Raw genomic sequence first — 13,699 nt, forward strand, 5'->3', positions numbered from 1 at the left:
GTTATCCAAAAGGCTGTCCAAGAGTCAATCCATGAGCATCATCCAGGGCACAAAAAAAAAAACTTAGTATCACGGAGCAAACCAGGAACAAACAAGGAAGAAGTGACGGCAATCTGGCAAAGAAAAGCTTGAGTTAGGAAGTGCAGATGAATTGTTGCTCTGAGGTTTCTGATCTGGCCATTTTGGTTGTTGTTGGATTTGGATTGTCTTCCCCATAAACAGCTGGGCTGGGGAGCTGCCATGAGGGCCGTGGCCCTGTACACCAGGAGAGCCTTGGGGCAATCTTGACATACCTCTCTCTGCTTCTCTATTGCAAAAGGGAAATCTGAAGTAATTAGTCAGATATGTGAAGTCAGAGACTTTTTGTAAAAAAACAGGGAAACTCAGACCAGGAGAATTGCGGTCCTTCATCAGTGATAAGAACCTCTGTGCATCCACACTTTGTGAAGACAGCTTTCCATCTCTCAATGACATGTTTTGCTAAAAAGTTGCAGAGCAAATTACACACCTGCCACATATCTCAAGAAGTATTCAACCAAGAGCAAACACCAGAAAAGATCTAACACCAGGTAGATCTGTTGTGAGCATCAGTTCGACTGTTGTTGGAGTTTTTTGGACACAAGCCTCACGTAGTTCCCACTATTCGTTTTATCTGCGATGTGATCCTTGGTCACCACACAGATTATCTTGCTCTAGCAAGACCTTTGTTGATCCTTTAATGCCCCTGTTTGAAATGTCTGCAGGACATCCATCCTCAATCATTCTAATACCAGTTTCTCTCTCTTCATCAGCATTTCTCGGATGATTTTGACCAACAGGGAAGAGAAATAGCAGGGTTCCATCTGCTCTGACTAGGCCATCCTTTTGATATGAAGTGTCTGAAGTGTCTGCATGTACCATAACTGCTTTGTGCATCCTTCTGCTGGCAAAGCCTCTGCTTTTATCAGATTCTTTCCATCCACACTCACAATATCAAAGCTGAACCAAGGCAATCACACCTGAACCTGCGGAATTCGGTGTGACATTCTGTCAACCTGAGTAGTGTTACAAGGGCTTTGTGATCTGTTCACACAATTAAGTATAGGCCTGGCAAGTAACCAATCAGGCGTTCACATTCCCTGGTGAACATTTCCCACCACAAGGCTTCTTTCTTGATTTGTACATACCCGTGGATATGAAGATGACTGGTCTCCACAATCCATCTGGCTGTTTTTGTCTCAAGACTACCCTGAGACCACAGGAAGAAGCATCTGCAGATACAGTTTTCTCCCATGTGGGGCTATACTGAGCCAACAGAGTATCTGAGCTGATGTCTTTCTATAGATACGCCAAAAATTAGATTAGGCTTGGCAGTCTGAAGGTTAAAGTCTCCAGCCACATAGGTGCCTTTACAAAGCTGAACTGAGCGGAGAACTAAAATCAGATTGCTAACATATACAAGCAAAGCGTGTTTACATGGCACCAGAAAAAAAAACAAATGTTTTGTTAGTCCGACTGAAGCCAGACTATTAAAATACATGGAAACACGTTAGTCTGTCCTAAATCGAACGAAATCGAGTTTTTCTACACTGGATAAATACACACAGAATGCAGTCGGTGCCCAATTTACCCCTGTATGTTTGCGCTCAAATAAGACTCAACTAGGCAATGGCATTCCGTACATATGGTATCCTCTTGAATCTTTTATGAAAAATAGGAAAGTGTAAGTGTATATTAAGGCAGCTGAAATCCCCAAAAAGCTGCTTTCATTCACCTATTTTTGTGTTTTCTTTGTCTAAAGACAGCGGAAGACAATTCATTAAGATTATGTGTGACCTTGTGATTGCTTTAAGCCATTCCAGACAGTTGCTCTGCTCTAACAAAAATCCTGATTTTATAATTACAGCATCACCTGATAAAATCCCCCTTTCTGGTAACTTAAAGACATTCAGCTACACAAGCATTCTATGATGATCTCCAAGAGAGAAAGTTGGAAGCAGGAGAATGTCTTGAATATTTTCCTCACACAGCAGCGTCATGCATCGGACAATCATTGCACTTTATGTATACTAATACAAGGATAATGATCCAGTTTGTGCTGTAATCGTAGCTCCGCTCAACTGTGCATGCAACAGTTCAAATAATGCTGAGTGAAACCCTTTTTATACTGATCGAAAAAACCTACTAACAGCTGCTAACATCTGGCTTTTAAGTGCAAAGGGGAAAGTGTTTCATTTGCATCGGCACGGATGGGAAAGCAACACCCAGGTGCGCAAATTCATTTCCAAACAGGGTGCTGCGCCGGCGGCTACAAGAGTGGGCACAGCTCCCTTTTTCTACACAGAAATCCATGTTTGCTGTCTGTAATGTCTCAAATAGTAGGTCTGAAACCAATAGCGAAGACGTAGAGACAACAATGATAGATTTATACCTGACAGCAAGCCAGTAGGCAGCTCACTTTCTGTCTCACTGAGGGGGATTAACGTCTGTGGTCCAGTAAAAGAAAAAAAAGAACAGAACTCGGAGGTTCCATATTTTGTCTCTGTCTTCTCAAAGGCAAACAGAAGCTCCACCAGCATTCTGTGGGGAGTTTGGGAGAGAAAGACAGCAGCTTTCCCTCTAAACGACATTAAACATCACAAAGTCCAAAATGCTCAGCATTGAGAGGATGAAATCGATGGGTCCCAACACAAAGCCAGTCCAATAAATTACGTTAGAAGTGTCCAGGTATTTTCTACGCCTTAATGGAACATTTTCACCCGCTTTTCATCAGCTTTGTAATCTCGAGCCTCAGTCTGGTGTCTTGGCATAAAAGCAGAGAAGATAAATCAAGTGAGATTAACAGCCTCACAATTAAGCAATATGCACAGCAAAAGCACTTAATGGTGCAAAAACGCCTGTTAGACCTGACTTAATGTTTTGGAAAAAAAAAAAAAGTTAATTAACTTTTGGTAATATGAAAGTAGGAAGAAGGACCAAAAGTCTCAAAGTGGAGAAGGGCTGTGAGTGTAGTTTTATTGATTAGCTATTTGATAACTGCACTCATTTTACAGATATTTTTGAGCTTTAAACCAAAACGAAAAGAATTCTCCTCACTTTCAGGTGCATGAAAAAAAGAAAAAAAAAGACAAAGCAAGCACATGAACCACTCCTAAAGGAAATATGGAGAAAATTCCCAGTTTTTTACACTTTGTTAGAAACCTCTCATCCAACTTTCAGCAGGAGAGCATGAACACCGAATTTATCGGCAGCAGCTGTCAGCAACGCCACCAGTTTTATATCCGGCCACCACTGTTTAATGCCCGATGGCTTCTCAGAGCCTTCGTGTCATAAAGGTGATTCATCCCCTGATACTTGACTTTACGATTCCCTCTGCGGCCTCACCAGGCATCTCCGAGGAGTGAGCTGTGACTACGTTTGGCAGCAAACTGCTCCTACCAGAGGGATTCTCCAGAAAACGAGGCAATCCGTTACGGGATATATTCTGGAAATATTAGCCGAGACGCATTAAGGCCTCAGACACGGCTGGATGTTAGGAAAGACCATTTTGATCGTGGACTCACAGAGCTTCATGCCCATAAGTGCTCTTAGTTCTCTCGACCCAATCACACTTCTCTCCAAATGAGTTCAGCGAGGACAGTATCTGCCTGTGAGAGAAGCTGTTAAATGAATAGCTGAGATTATTGCAAATGCCGGTGGAGGAAATTTAGTTCCGAGCAGGTCGTGTTTCAGCTCAGCAAAGGGGAAAATGCCCAAGCCACGCTCATCCTCTTTATCCCACTTACACAAGCTTGGGCAGCCCATCAAACACCTTAAAGGGATAGTTCGCCTCTTTTGACATGAAGCTGTATGACATCCCGTATTAGCAATATCATATATTAAATTTGACTTACCCCCTGCTGCGTACTGTGAGCAGAGTTCCAGCCGAGTTTTGGCGTTGACGAAGGTAGTCGGCTAGTTGGCTGGGGCTACAAAAATAAAGCGTTTTGCTTCTCACAATAATATGCGTTCAAAAGAGTAATACATTTGCATCACAAAATCGTTCATCTAGAAAAAGTCAGATCTCACAATCGCTTGGCACTATTTTCTCTCTACCTTCGTATCACTACGTGCTGTGTAAACTGTGCTGACCGAAGTGCAGACCGAGCAGTCCCCTGCTTCCGAGCAGTAAACAACGTAACAGCTGCGGCTGTCAGCAGCGTGCAGTTATATGAAGGGAGAGAAAATAGCGCCAAGCGATGATGCAAATGTATTACTCTTTTGAACACATTATTTTGAGAAGCAAAACGCCTTTTTTTGGTAGCCCCAGCCAACTAGCCGGACTACCTTCAACAACACCAAAACTCGGCCGGAACTCGGCTCACAGGACGCAGAAGGGGGTAAGTCAAATTTAATAAATGATATTGCTAATATGGGATGTCATACAGCTTCATGTCAAAAGAAGCAAACTATCCCTTTAAACTCAATAGTTCACAACTCAGCCCGAAACCCAAACCCCTGATTCTAACCAGGAAATGAACCCTGAGTTCTGTTCCCTGTGAGTACTGCGACTGCAGGTTCTGGCGAGGCAGGTGTTCACAGGTCCGCGTGCACAAACAAGCACACCTGGTGACGTCACATCGGGAGAAAGGGTGACAAGACTGAGTTTTCTTTCAGTTTGAAATGTCAAAAGAGGGCGTTTTCAATGCTTCTTTAAATTCTAAATGCGCTTCATCCCTTTCGACTGTCTGACATCTGCCCCCACACACCTGTGCAAAAAGCATATAACCAAGTCTCCTTGACTGACAACAGAAGGGAACCGAAACGAGCTTCAAAAGTCACTACCAACCATTCAGCCGCTGCAGGAGACACCAGGCAGCTTCAGCCCCATTCTAACACCCTGCTGCTGGGAGGGATCATTACGAGCATCATTACCAACTAAACGCCTGAGGAGCGTCGTTTTCCTCCCCATGCAAGGATTCCGAACCTCTTCAGCCTCTGGAAGCGAAACCCACGTGAAACCCCCCCTTGGTGCAGGTTATATAATGTCTGAGCTGTCAGCAGTTCAGCCGAAGAGTGACGTTATCTTTTCAGACTGGATCATCTGAATGAGTAACAGGCAGAAATGATGTGCTGGGAGGTTTGGGTGCTGAGGACAAAGTACAGCGTGCCGGCCCCTTGCTCTCCTCCACCTGTCCTCACTCCATTGTGGAAAACAGCTCGGGGAAAGCAAAAAAGCTGGTGGCACGAGGGGAAGAACAGAATCTGACTTGAGCTCACAGGACTCTGGGCGTGCTTGTCCTGGTATCCGATCAGATGAAGTGGGGCTTCGACTGAAAATACATTGTGTAGCTAAACACGTCTACGTTACAGCTGGGCTCCACGCATACCCAACTTTACCCCGATTTGCGTGCGTCTCCGGGATCTGCCTCAGCCTCGACTTTCATCTGTTGCCATTTTCACACAAACAGCCCTCGGCTGCTCGTCGGAACAGCGCCAACTTCGGGGTCGACGTGCCGAGCGGATGGCTCCCCGTGCCCGTTGGCTATCCCCCCCCGCCTCTCCCCCCCGTAAGCCACTGAAGGCCAAACAACCCGCTCCACACTCAGCTCCACGAGCGAGTCAATATTTGGCTCGAGCAAAAAGGAAGACAAACAGACTGCCATCCCGTTGGTGGAGACGCATTCAGAAGCGTCGCTAATCCCCCGCACGCTTTAAATTAATCCGCTCTGCGTGGACAAAGAAGCCGGGGAGAGGTGAGACGCATGCGGGTCTGGCTGCGATGCGCGGAGGAGCGCAGCGGCCTGAGAGAGTGAGCACGCATTTCTTACCCGGAGTTTTCTTCTGCTGCAGTAGGGAGGAAGGCTGAGGAGGAGGAGCAGGAGGAGGAGGAGGAGGAGAGGGGGTAGACCAACTCCACCGGCTCTCCTTTCTTCAAGCGCCTCTCTCCATCCAATGAGTCCCGGCGGCGGTGGGGTTTATCTGCCCCGGAGGAGGTGGAGGAGGTGGAGAAGGGTGGATGACAGGGTTAGGGTAACGGCGTCCAAACCTCCTGCTGTCTCAGCTCATCCGGAAGCGGTTCGAGACGCGGCCGGCAGGAGGAGGAGGAGGAAGAGGAGGATGAAGGTTTCTCCTCAACTCTAAGGTGTGAGCCCGTCCCTGCTGCTCGCCTGAGTCTGGGAGGCTGCGGCGAGATGCATCTCTGAGCCACAGCTCAGGAAGAAAGTCCCTCCCCTGCAGCGCAACTTGTTCCACCGGGCCGCTCAATAACAACACGACCCCCGCCGAGGAGGGTCCGCCCGCCTACCTGCTTCTCTCTCTCTCTCTCACACACACACACACACACACACACACACACACATAAACAAACACTTCTGCCGCTGTTACGCAACGTGATCACGGGGGAGGGAGACAGACAGGGATGGGAGGTGTGCGAGTTTGTTTTGGGGGGCATCCTCGAAACTTTACAGGTCTTCCCTCTCCAACCCAACTCTCAATAAACCCTCCCGATTCCCCCAAACTGATCAAATTAGCCCCAAAGAACCCCCCCCCTCCTCCTCCTCCTCCTCCTCCTCCTCCTCCTCCTCCTCCTTTCTCCCTCTGAGATCTGAGCCGTGGGGAATGATTCAGTGCATCATCATCTGTACAGAAGGCGGGCGGGGTGCGAGAAAGACACCTCAGATGGCAAAATGCATCTTTATTCCACTCATCATGGAGGCGTTACTTGGACTGCTGAAGACGAGGTAAACGGCTCTTCACCCTCATGCTCCACAGATTACGCACTTCATATTTCAGGACGCGGTGAGAAGCTTATTCTTGAAATGAGTCCATCTTACTCTGCATGTAGAGCACGCATCACTACCTGGAGGAGAAGGGAATCGGCACACGTGTTCTGTCTTCAAGTCCCACTCCAGCAGCTGTGAATCCCCTAAAAACTCACCCGTGCGCCTTAAAATGATGCATTTAAAACTTTTTTTTTTTTTTTTTTTACACGTAAATGGCCGGTAAAATTAAACCGTTTTGACGTTTTTTTGCACCCCGTGCATCCCCTCAGGATGCCACCCCTACGAGGACTGCCTAGAGGGGATGGGGAAGGATGAACATTACGCGCTGTGGGACTCCTGGAGAGTGAAAACATTTGATCGTAAACGGCGTAATGCCACGTCACTACCTCCCCATCGTGCCTTTGTAGCAGAGACGGTCCACAGTGAGCGAATGTGTGAGTGTGTTTGGGGTGGGAGGACACACGCACACAGAGCTTCTGTGTTATGAACAGGAATTCAGGTGCAGTTTGGTTAAACAAGCCCACATTCATCCTATGAACGGATCACTCCAATTTGCCTGACATGCAACACATCATGTGTTCGTATCTAAACACTAAAGTGGCCCCCGAGGCAGCCGGGGGACACTTTATGTGAGATGAGAGTATAATCCCATCATCCTTTTCTCCATATTATCTGCAAAGACATTCGCTTTGACCCTCTGAATGGATGATGGCATAGCAGGCTCCTCAGCAGGAGAAGAGTTTTTACTTTGCCTTTAGATTGTCGCCCTCTGGTGGCGGTATACCGAAACTGCATGTTCTTATAAAGGCAACCGAGAAGGCGCTTGAAAAAGTTTTTAGTTTCAACTGGACGTTTTAGACTCTGGATCTGGATTTTGAGCTGCTAAAAAGACTAATATGCTTCCAGTTTTAGTGAGGCCAGCATAAATAACTGAAAGGCTCATTATCACCCTGTCCTGACAGTGTGTGTATGTGTGTGTGATGGCTGGGATCAAATCAAGCCCACTGCAGCAGAGACACAAGCACACATGAGGTATATATATATATAAAAACATATATTTTATTGTTCTGTTACATTTGGTTAACTTGATCGACAATAAATGGCGGCAGGTCAGGAGACAAACTGTACACACCTTTAAAGGAAAGCCTTGTTTTGGGTTCAGTGGCAAAAAGAAAAGGAAAAAAAGCAACATTTCCGTCGCTTGTAGGTCGATGAGAGTTGGGTTTCAATGCTGTGTTCAAAAGTCATCCTTCAGCCAAAGTGGTTCTTCTCCTAAACAGGTAAATTTACACGAGGGGTAGAAACACTGTACATTGTTCAGAGTGTGAATGCGTCGAACCTTCTCTGATTGAGCCTTTGTGGAGGACAGTGATAACTACTCATCTTTTTCCTTCCCCTAGAACATGCGAGGTGGAAGAAAGTCAAGTAAAGCTTTAAATGGATAAACGATTATTAGATTCTAAAAGACAGAAATAGAGGTGCTCTGTACTCGACAAAATAGCGTGTGGATTAAAATAGATAAAAGCTTATGTTTATAATATATAAAGGCTTAAATCTCTGGACACAAGGTCAGCCACCAGTGCTGTCCCACACACACATTCCTCAATACACTTAAAGTCAGCAACAAACTCACTTCTGCTGCGTCTCATTTTCACTCTGTGGACCATCGAGTTTCTGCTGTACATCTGGAGCAAAACAAACACGGGACACTGATCCCAAAAGTACAACGACAAGCTGATCTGCTGCGGAAAGACAAACCGAACCAGAGCAAATGAACAGCTGAGAGAGCAGAGTTGAAGATGTTGTCTGGAGTTGGCAAAGGAGAGGCTCTGACCTCTGGCTCCAAGTCTGCTGAAAGACAACCAGGATCTGCCCTGTGATTGGCCGGATAACAACAAGAGGACAGGGAAACAAGGCAGGAGGAAGGGAAGCAAGTCTCAGTGGTTGGGTCGTCCCTCGCTCTTCCAAGGTCGTCTTGTACACAAAGAGCGTAGGCGTGCGACAAAGTGGTTCGATTGGAAGACGAGTGCGCTTCTCCAGAGAATGAGACGAGGTTCGAATGTCACCCCCCCCCCCCCCCTCAGACTCCATGGAGACGCCACCACTCAGACCGAATGTGCAAATGTCATCCGTGCTGCGGAGCCGTTCGAAAACAACTCGACTAAAAACATGCGCGACAGCTAAGAATAACTTTCTTAATCCGGTTCCAGTCCCTGAAACGTCCCATCCTCTGGAGGAAGTTCTGTCCACTTTTACTTCTGAAGTCGCAGGATGGACATCGAATGAATCAGTTTATGTGCCACAAATCTAATGGAAGAGATAATTAGTGAAAGGATCTGATGCCGTTACTTCCAGACGAAATAAAACAAAGGGGTTAATTGCACATACTCGGACGAGAGTCCAGACCGGCAGCCAGCTCAGACCCATAGGACGCGACTCAATGAGACTATTTGAGTGATTTGCAGAGTCTCGAACATCGGGGCTTGACTCTCAGAAATCCACCTGCTCTCACTCATGTGCAGCTGTGTTGTGCAAAGAAACGTAACATTTCTGCTAAGAAGCTGTCAAAGCATCTTTTAATGGACAGCGTGTGGCTGATCTTTGGCTTCAGCGGTGACACACGGTCCACCTCAGCGTCCCAGTCTGGGCTCAAAGCACAGCGGCGCGGCTCGATTAGCTTTTCACTTTTTGAAAAACGCTGGTTTTCCTTATTCCCTTCATTTCAAATGCTCTCCTGTCGTTTCTCCTTGTAGTCCGCGTAGATCTGGAGAATAAATCGGCGCCTTAAAAACAGCATGTAAAAATAAAACATTAGCCCATTTCTGATGCCGTCTCAAATTTCTATTCCAAAATTCCCACTGCGGCTCGTGTTTCCGTGCTCAGTGAAACTTTTCTATGGAATATGAATGCGCATCAGTATAAAAACTCTGGTTTATTCCATTTCATACTCTCTCAAGAAAAACCTGCAGGCAGCTGCCATGCAGACTGCATCCAACTCGCATCCCCTCGCAGCTTAAAGTTCTGGAGAACTCAGCTGAAATATAAAATCTTAAAACACTCCCCCCACATATTCCCTAAATGATTGAATCCAGTCCTGGTGGAGTGTAAACGCACACGACATTTGAGGATGTGGAGTTCTCGGAGCCAAAGTGACGTCACCTAGCTCTGTGTTTAAGTTGGGAACACGGCTGCACTCTGCGTGTGAAGGCGGTGACCTGCGAAGCGTTCCTGTTTGATGAGTGAGCGTCTCTCTGGGAAGACTGATGAAGAAACCAGCTGCGAGGCGAGCACTGGATGCTGCAACAAAGCTAACTATTAGATTACATCACACCTCGGCATCAGCTGAGGGACCACAAAGGAGAAGTTGGATCTGTTGCCGTGGTAACAGTCGGGCAGAGGAACTCAGAGTGGCTGTGACTGAGCCAAGTGCAGTGTGTGTGTTAGGTGTGTTTGGGTTTGGCTGGGCGCCGCCTGGTTCTGGTTGTGAGGCGGAGGATGCTGCTGCATCAGGATGTGAACCACCCGGCTCAGCGTCTCTGTGGTGGCCAACGCCAGATACTGGCAGCACAGCCAGTCCTCCAGGCTCACGCTGCAGGCCGTGTCCAGCGAGCGCTCTGCGAACTTGATCATCATCAGCGTCCGCTTCAGGTCCAGCCAGTTCTGCAGCGTGGCTTCGCGCTGGCTTACTGTGGCCCCCGACATGGGGCCGGTGCTGCTGCAGCCCAGCGCCTGGAACAAGTCCTCCCGGGGGCCCCAGAGGAGGCACTGCAGGCAGGCTCGAGCCTCAGACATACGGATCCTCTCGGAGGGGTTGACGGTGAGCAGCAACCTGGCCAGCTGCTGCAGGCCCTGCGAGTAGAGCGACCTGACGGGCAGCGGCGGCAGGTCGGCCCACGTGTACTCCCGCTCCTTCAGTTCCGGCGTCTCCTCGAACGGGTTGGGTCGGTGCAGCATCTCATAGATGAGAATCCCGGTCTGGAACTCGTCACATTTGCGGTACTGCGTGGCTGTGATGATTTCAGGCGCCAGCCTGGACTGGTCGCGCAGCGCGCCGGGGTCGCTGGCCATGAGGTTGCTCTTCTGCTTCGCCTGTGAGAAGTTGCTGATGATGAGGCGGGCGGGGCAGGTGGCGTTGGCGGCTGCACTGGCAGCGCTCGCACCAGAGCTGCCGCCGCCGCCGCTGCTGCTGCTGCTGCTGTTGTTGTTGGGCTCAAGTATGTCCAGATTCCAGGGGTTGCCAGGTTGGCACTGGACCAGCAGCAGGTTCTCTAGCCTCAGGTCACAGTGGGTCACGTGATAGGGCTTCATGTGCTCCAGGCCGGAGCACAGCTGCAGCAGCAGGAGGCAGACCTGGCGCTCGTACAGCTCGGGGTTCTGAGCATGTCTGCTCATGCCTTCTCTTACAAAGTCAGCCACTGTCTGGAAGGGCACCTCACGCGTTATAACCACCACTCGGCTCCTCAAGCGCCCCGTGGTGTTCATGTTACCCGCTGCTGGGGCTTCATCTAATTCAGCATTTGGAGCAGATGCTTTAGAGTCTGATGCTTTGGTGTCCATCTTAACTTCTTTCTCTGTCGGTCCTTCTTCCTTTTCACCCTCTTTTGTCTCCTCCTCTTCCTCGACCCAGGGCAGCAGGCGGGTGGGGACATCGGCCAGGAAGTGTCCGCAGTCCTGCTGGATGTTGAAGTGCAGTGGCAGGCTTTGCCTCACTGCGAGGCTGTGGAAGAACTGCTGCTGGGTCTCTTTCACATGGCTGCGACAGATCTGGGGAAGCAAGACAAACAACAAGAGTGTTAGATGGAAAACGGGGCTCGCCTGCTTTGTGAAAACGGGAGGCCTTACGTTTCAATACGGTTGCCATGCCACCGACCTTTAGTCACATTTGCCACAGCCTCTGAAGTTCCACTAATCTTGGAATGGTTTAATATAAAGCGATCATTTTCACTTAGAGTGGGCAAAAATTAATTCTAGCTGCGATAGAAATTGCTTTGAGAGACTTTTAAAGTAACAGGAACTCTGTTGTGACGACCCCTCCGCTCCACCAGTTGTCCCTGTTCTCTTTATTGCTTCTTCCCTTCTGCAGAGAGTAGGCGGAGTGCTCGTCAGACTGATTGAGCCACACCTGGGGCTTGTGCTTCAAAAGCTCCTCTCTTGCCAGTCTCGATCCCGCCTGACTTGCAGGGCGGCTGCTGTTTTGTTGCTTTGTGATCGCTTACACATTCACACACTCAGGCTTGCATACACGACTGACAACTGACTTCCACGTTTCTTTAGTTTAGATTATTTTGTAAATAAAAGTTATTTTTGGAAACTTTCGTCCTTCTCCCATTTTTTGTTGCAGCCTTAGAGCCGGGATGTGACAAATGGGGGCTCGTCCGGTCGTCCGCTAATTCGGTGACATAAGAGATCAGCTGTAGCTATAGTTGCGAATAGAGGTGAGATTTTTTTTTTGGGAGAAGTTGACGAAAGTGATGTCTGTTGGTTGTTTTGGTCAGTGAGCCAGCTGCTGTAAGTCTGTTTGGAGATTGTGTGTTTTGTTTGGCACTGAGTTGTCTGGTCCCGTACGCGGCCGTGGTAAATCACGGCGGTTCTGTCCCTGTTAGGCTTTACAGCGAGTTCCCTTTTGGAGTTCGTTGGGGGGTGTGTTTTTTAGAGTGTTGTGAACGTGGTCAGAGCAGTTGTCTCGGGAGCACATCCGGAGCTGCAGGTGAGTCGCCATTATTTTTTTGGTTGCTTTTCCGGGCTCGCGGGCGTTAGTGCATAAGAACCCACCACAAGTAACATCCGAAGACGAGGGGGGAGCTTAGCTAGATGTTGGTGAGGCAGTTAGAGGGGCGGTTCTACTGTGACGTTGCGGTGTCTGTGGGGGGGCTCAACTCAGGTAAGTGGGCTATTGTAATTTGGTTTGGTTGCATTGGTTGGCGTAATCTGTGTGTTTTGGACAGGTAATTGTGTGTTAGTTGGCATGGCTAGTGTGGAGGATTTTTTTGAGTGATCCGTCCGAGGAGGGGCTGGAGCGCTGCACACGCGACCAGTTACTGAGGATTGCTGATCATTTTGAATTGGAGATCAGTGATAGATGGTCTAAGGAAAGTATCAGAGCTATTATCAAAGCTAATCTGACTGAGTCGGAGGTTATCAAACCTGTGAAGTCGCAGGCTGCCGGTACAGTTTTGGAAGCTGTTGTGTCTGGTGATCCTGGTTTAACTTTTGAACAGAAGCGTGAGTTACTTCAGCTACAGGCTGCGGTGAACAGGCTGGAACTTAAAAGGCTGGAAGTGGAGGAGCGTAGGCTGACTTTAGGGGGTGCAGGCCATGCTTCTGGTAGGTCAAATTCTGGTTCGTTTGATGTTGCCAGTAACCTGCGCTTGGTTCCTCAGTTTGGTGAGCGAGATCCGGACACATTTTTCTCCCTGTTTGAGCGCGTGGCTGACAGTAGGGGGTGGACAGATTCAGACCGAACACTGTTGCTACAGTGTGTGTTAACAGGTAAAGCGCAGGAAGCGTACTCTGCTCTCACAGTAGCTGAAAGTAAAGTTTACATCACTGAAGGATGCTGTTTTGACCGCTTATGAGTTGGTGCCGGAGGCTTACCGACAAAGGTTTAGGAGCTGGGAGAAGTCTGGGAAGCAGACTCATGTTGAGTTTGCCAGGGAGCTGGAGACTAATTTCAGTCGGTGGTGTGCTTCCTTGGAGGTCAGCACATTTGGTGACCTTTGTAATTTGGTTGTTCTAGAACAGTTTAAGAACTCTATTCCCAGTCATATTGCTGTGTACATTAGTGAACATAAAGTGAAGACTGCTGAGTCTGTGCTTATACACAGGGGTGGCCGTGAGTACCACTCTCGGGATGATTTTGTTAACAGCAGACCAGAACGGGTTACATATGGTCAAGTACAGTTTGACTCAACTAACACATGCCATTATTGCCAAGGCAGGGGGCATTGGAAAGGTGA

The 13,699-nt window shown here is 48.3% G+C and overlaps 2 protein-coding genes across 5 annotated transcripts in view; both read right to left on the minus strand.

Annotated features, from left to right (window-relative positions):
* Positions 1 to 6,452, minus strand: part of syt12 (synaptotagmin XII) — a 31,463-nt gene extending 25,011 nt beyond the window's left edge. Inside the window, exon 1 of one of the 3 annotated variants that reach the window (XM_075470353.1) lies at positions 5,790 to 6,452. The gene's annotated coding sequence lies outside the window, so the exon portion shown is untranslated. The other 2 variants (XM_075470355.1, XM_075470354.1) reach the window with 2 other exon arrangements.
* Positions 6,453 to 7,782: 1,330 nt separating this feature from the next.
* Positions 7,783 to 13,699, minus strand: part of peak1 (pseudopodium-enriched atypical kinase 1) — a 92,327-nt gene continuing 86,410 nt past the window's right edge. For both annotated transcript variants that reach the window (XM_075470356.1, XM_075470357.1), the window contains exon 7: positions 7,783 to 11,507. In XM_075470356.1, coding sequence (XP_075326471.1) covers positions 10,146 to 11,507 — 1,362 coding nt within the window. In that variant the 3' untranslated portion in view covers positions 7,783 to 10,145. The remainder of the gene's footprint in view (positions 11,508 to 13,699) is intronic.

The sequence above is a fragment of the Odontesthes bonariensis genome, chromosome 7 (genome assembly GCF_027942865.1).
Source record: "Odontesthes bonariensis isolate fOdoBon6 chromosome 7, fOdoBon6.hap1, whole genome shotgun sequence".
Classification (NCBI taxonomy): Eukaryota; Metazoa; Chordata; class Actinopteri; order Atheriniformes; family Atherinopsidae; genus Odontesthes; species Odontesthes bonariensis.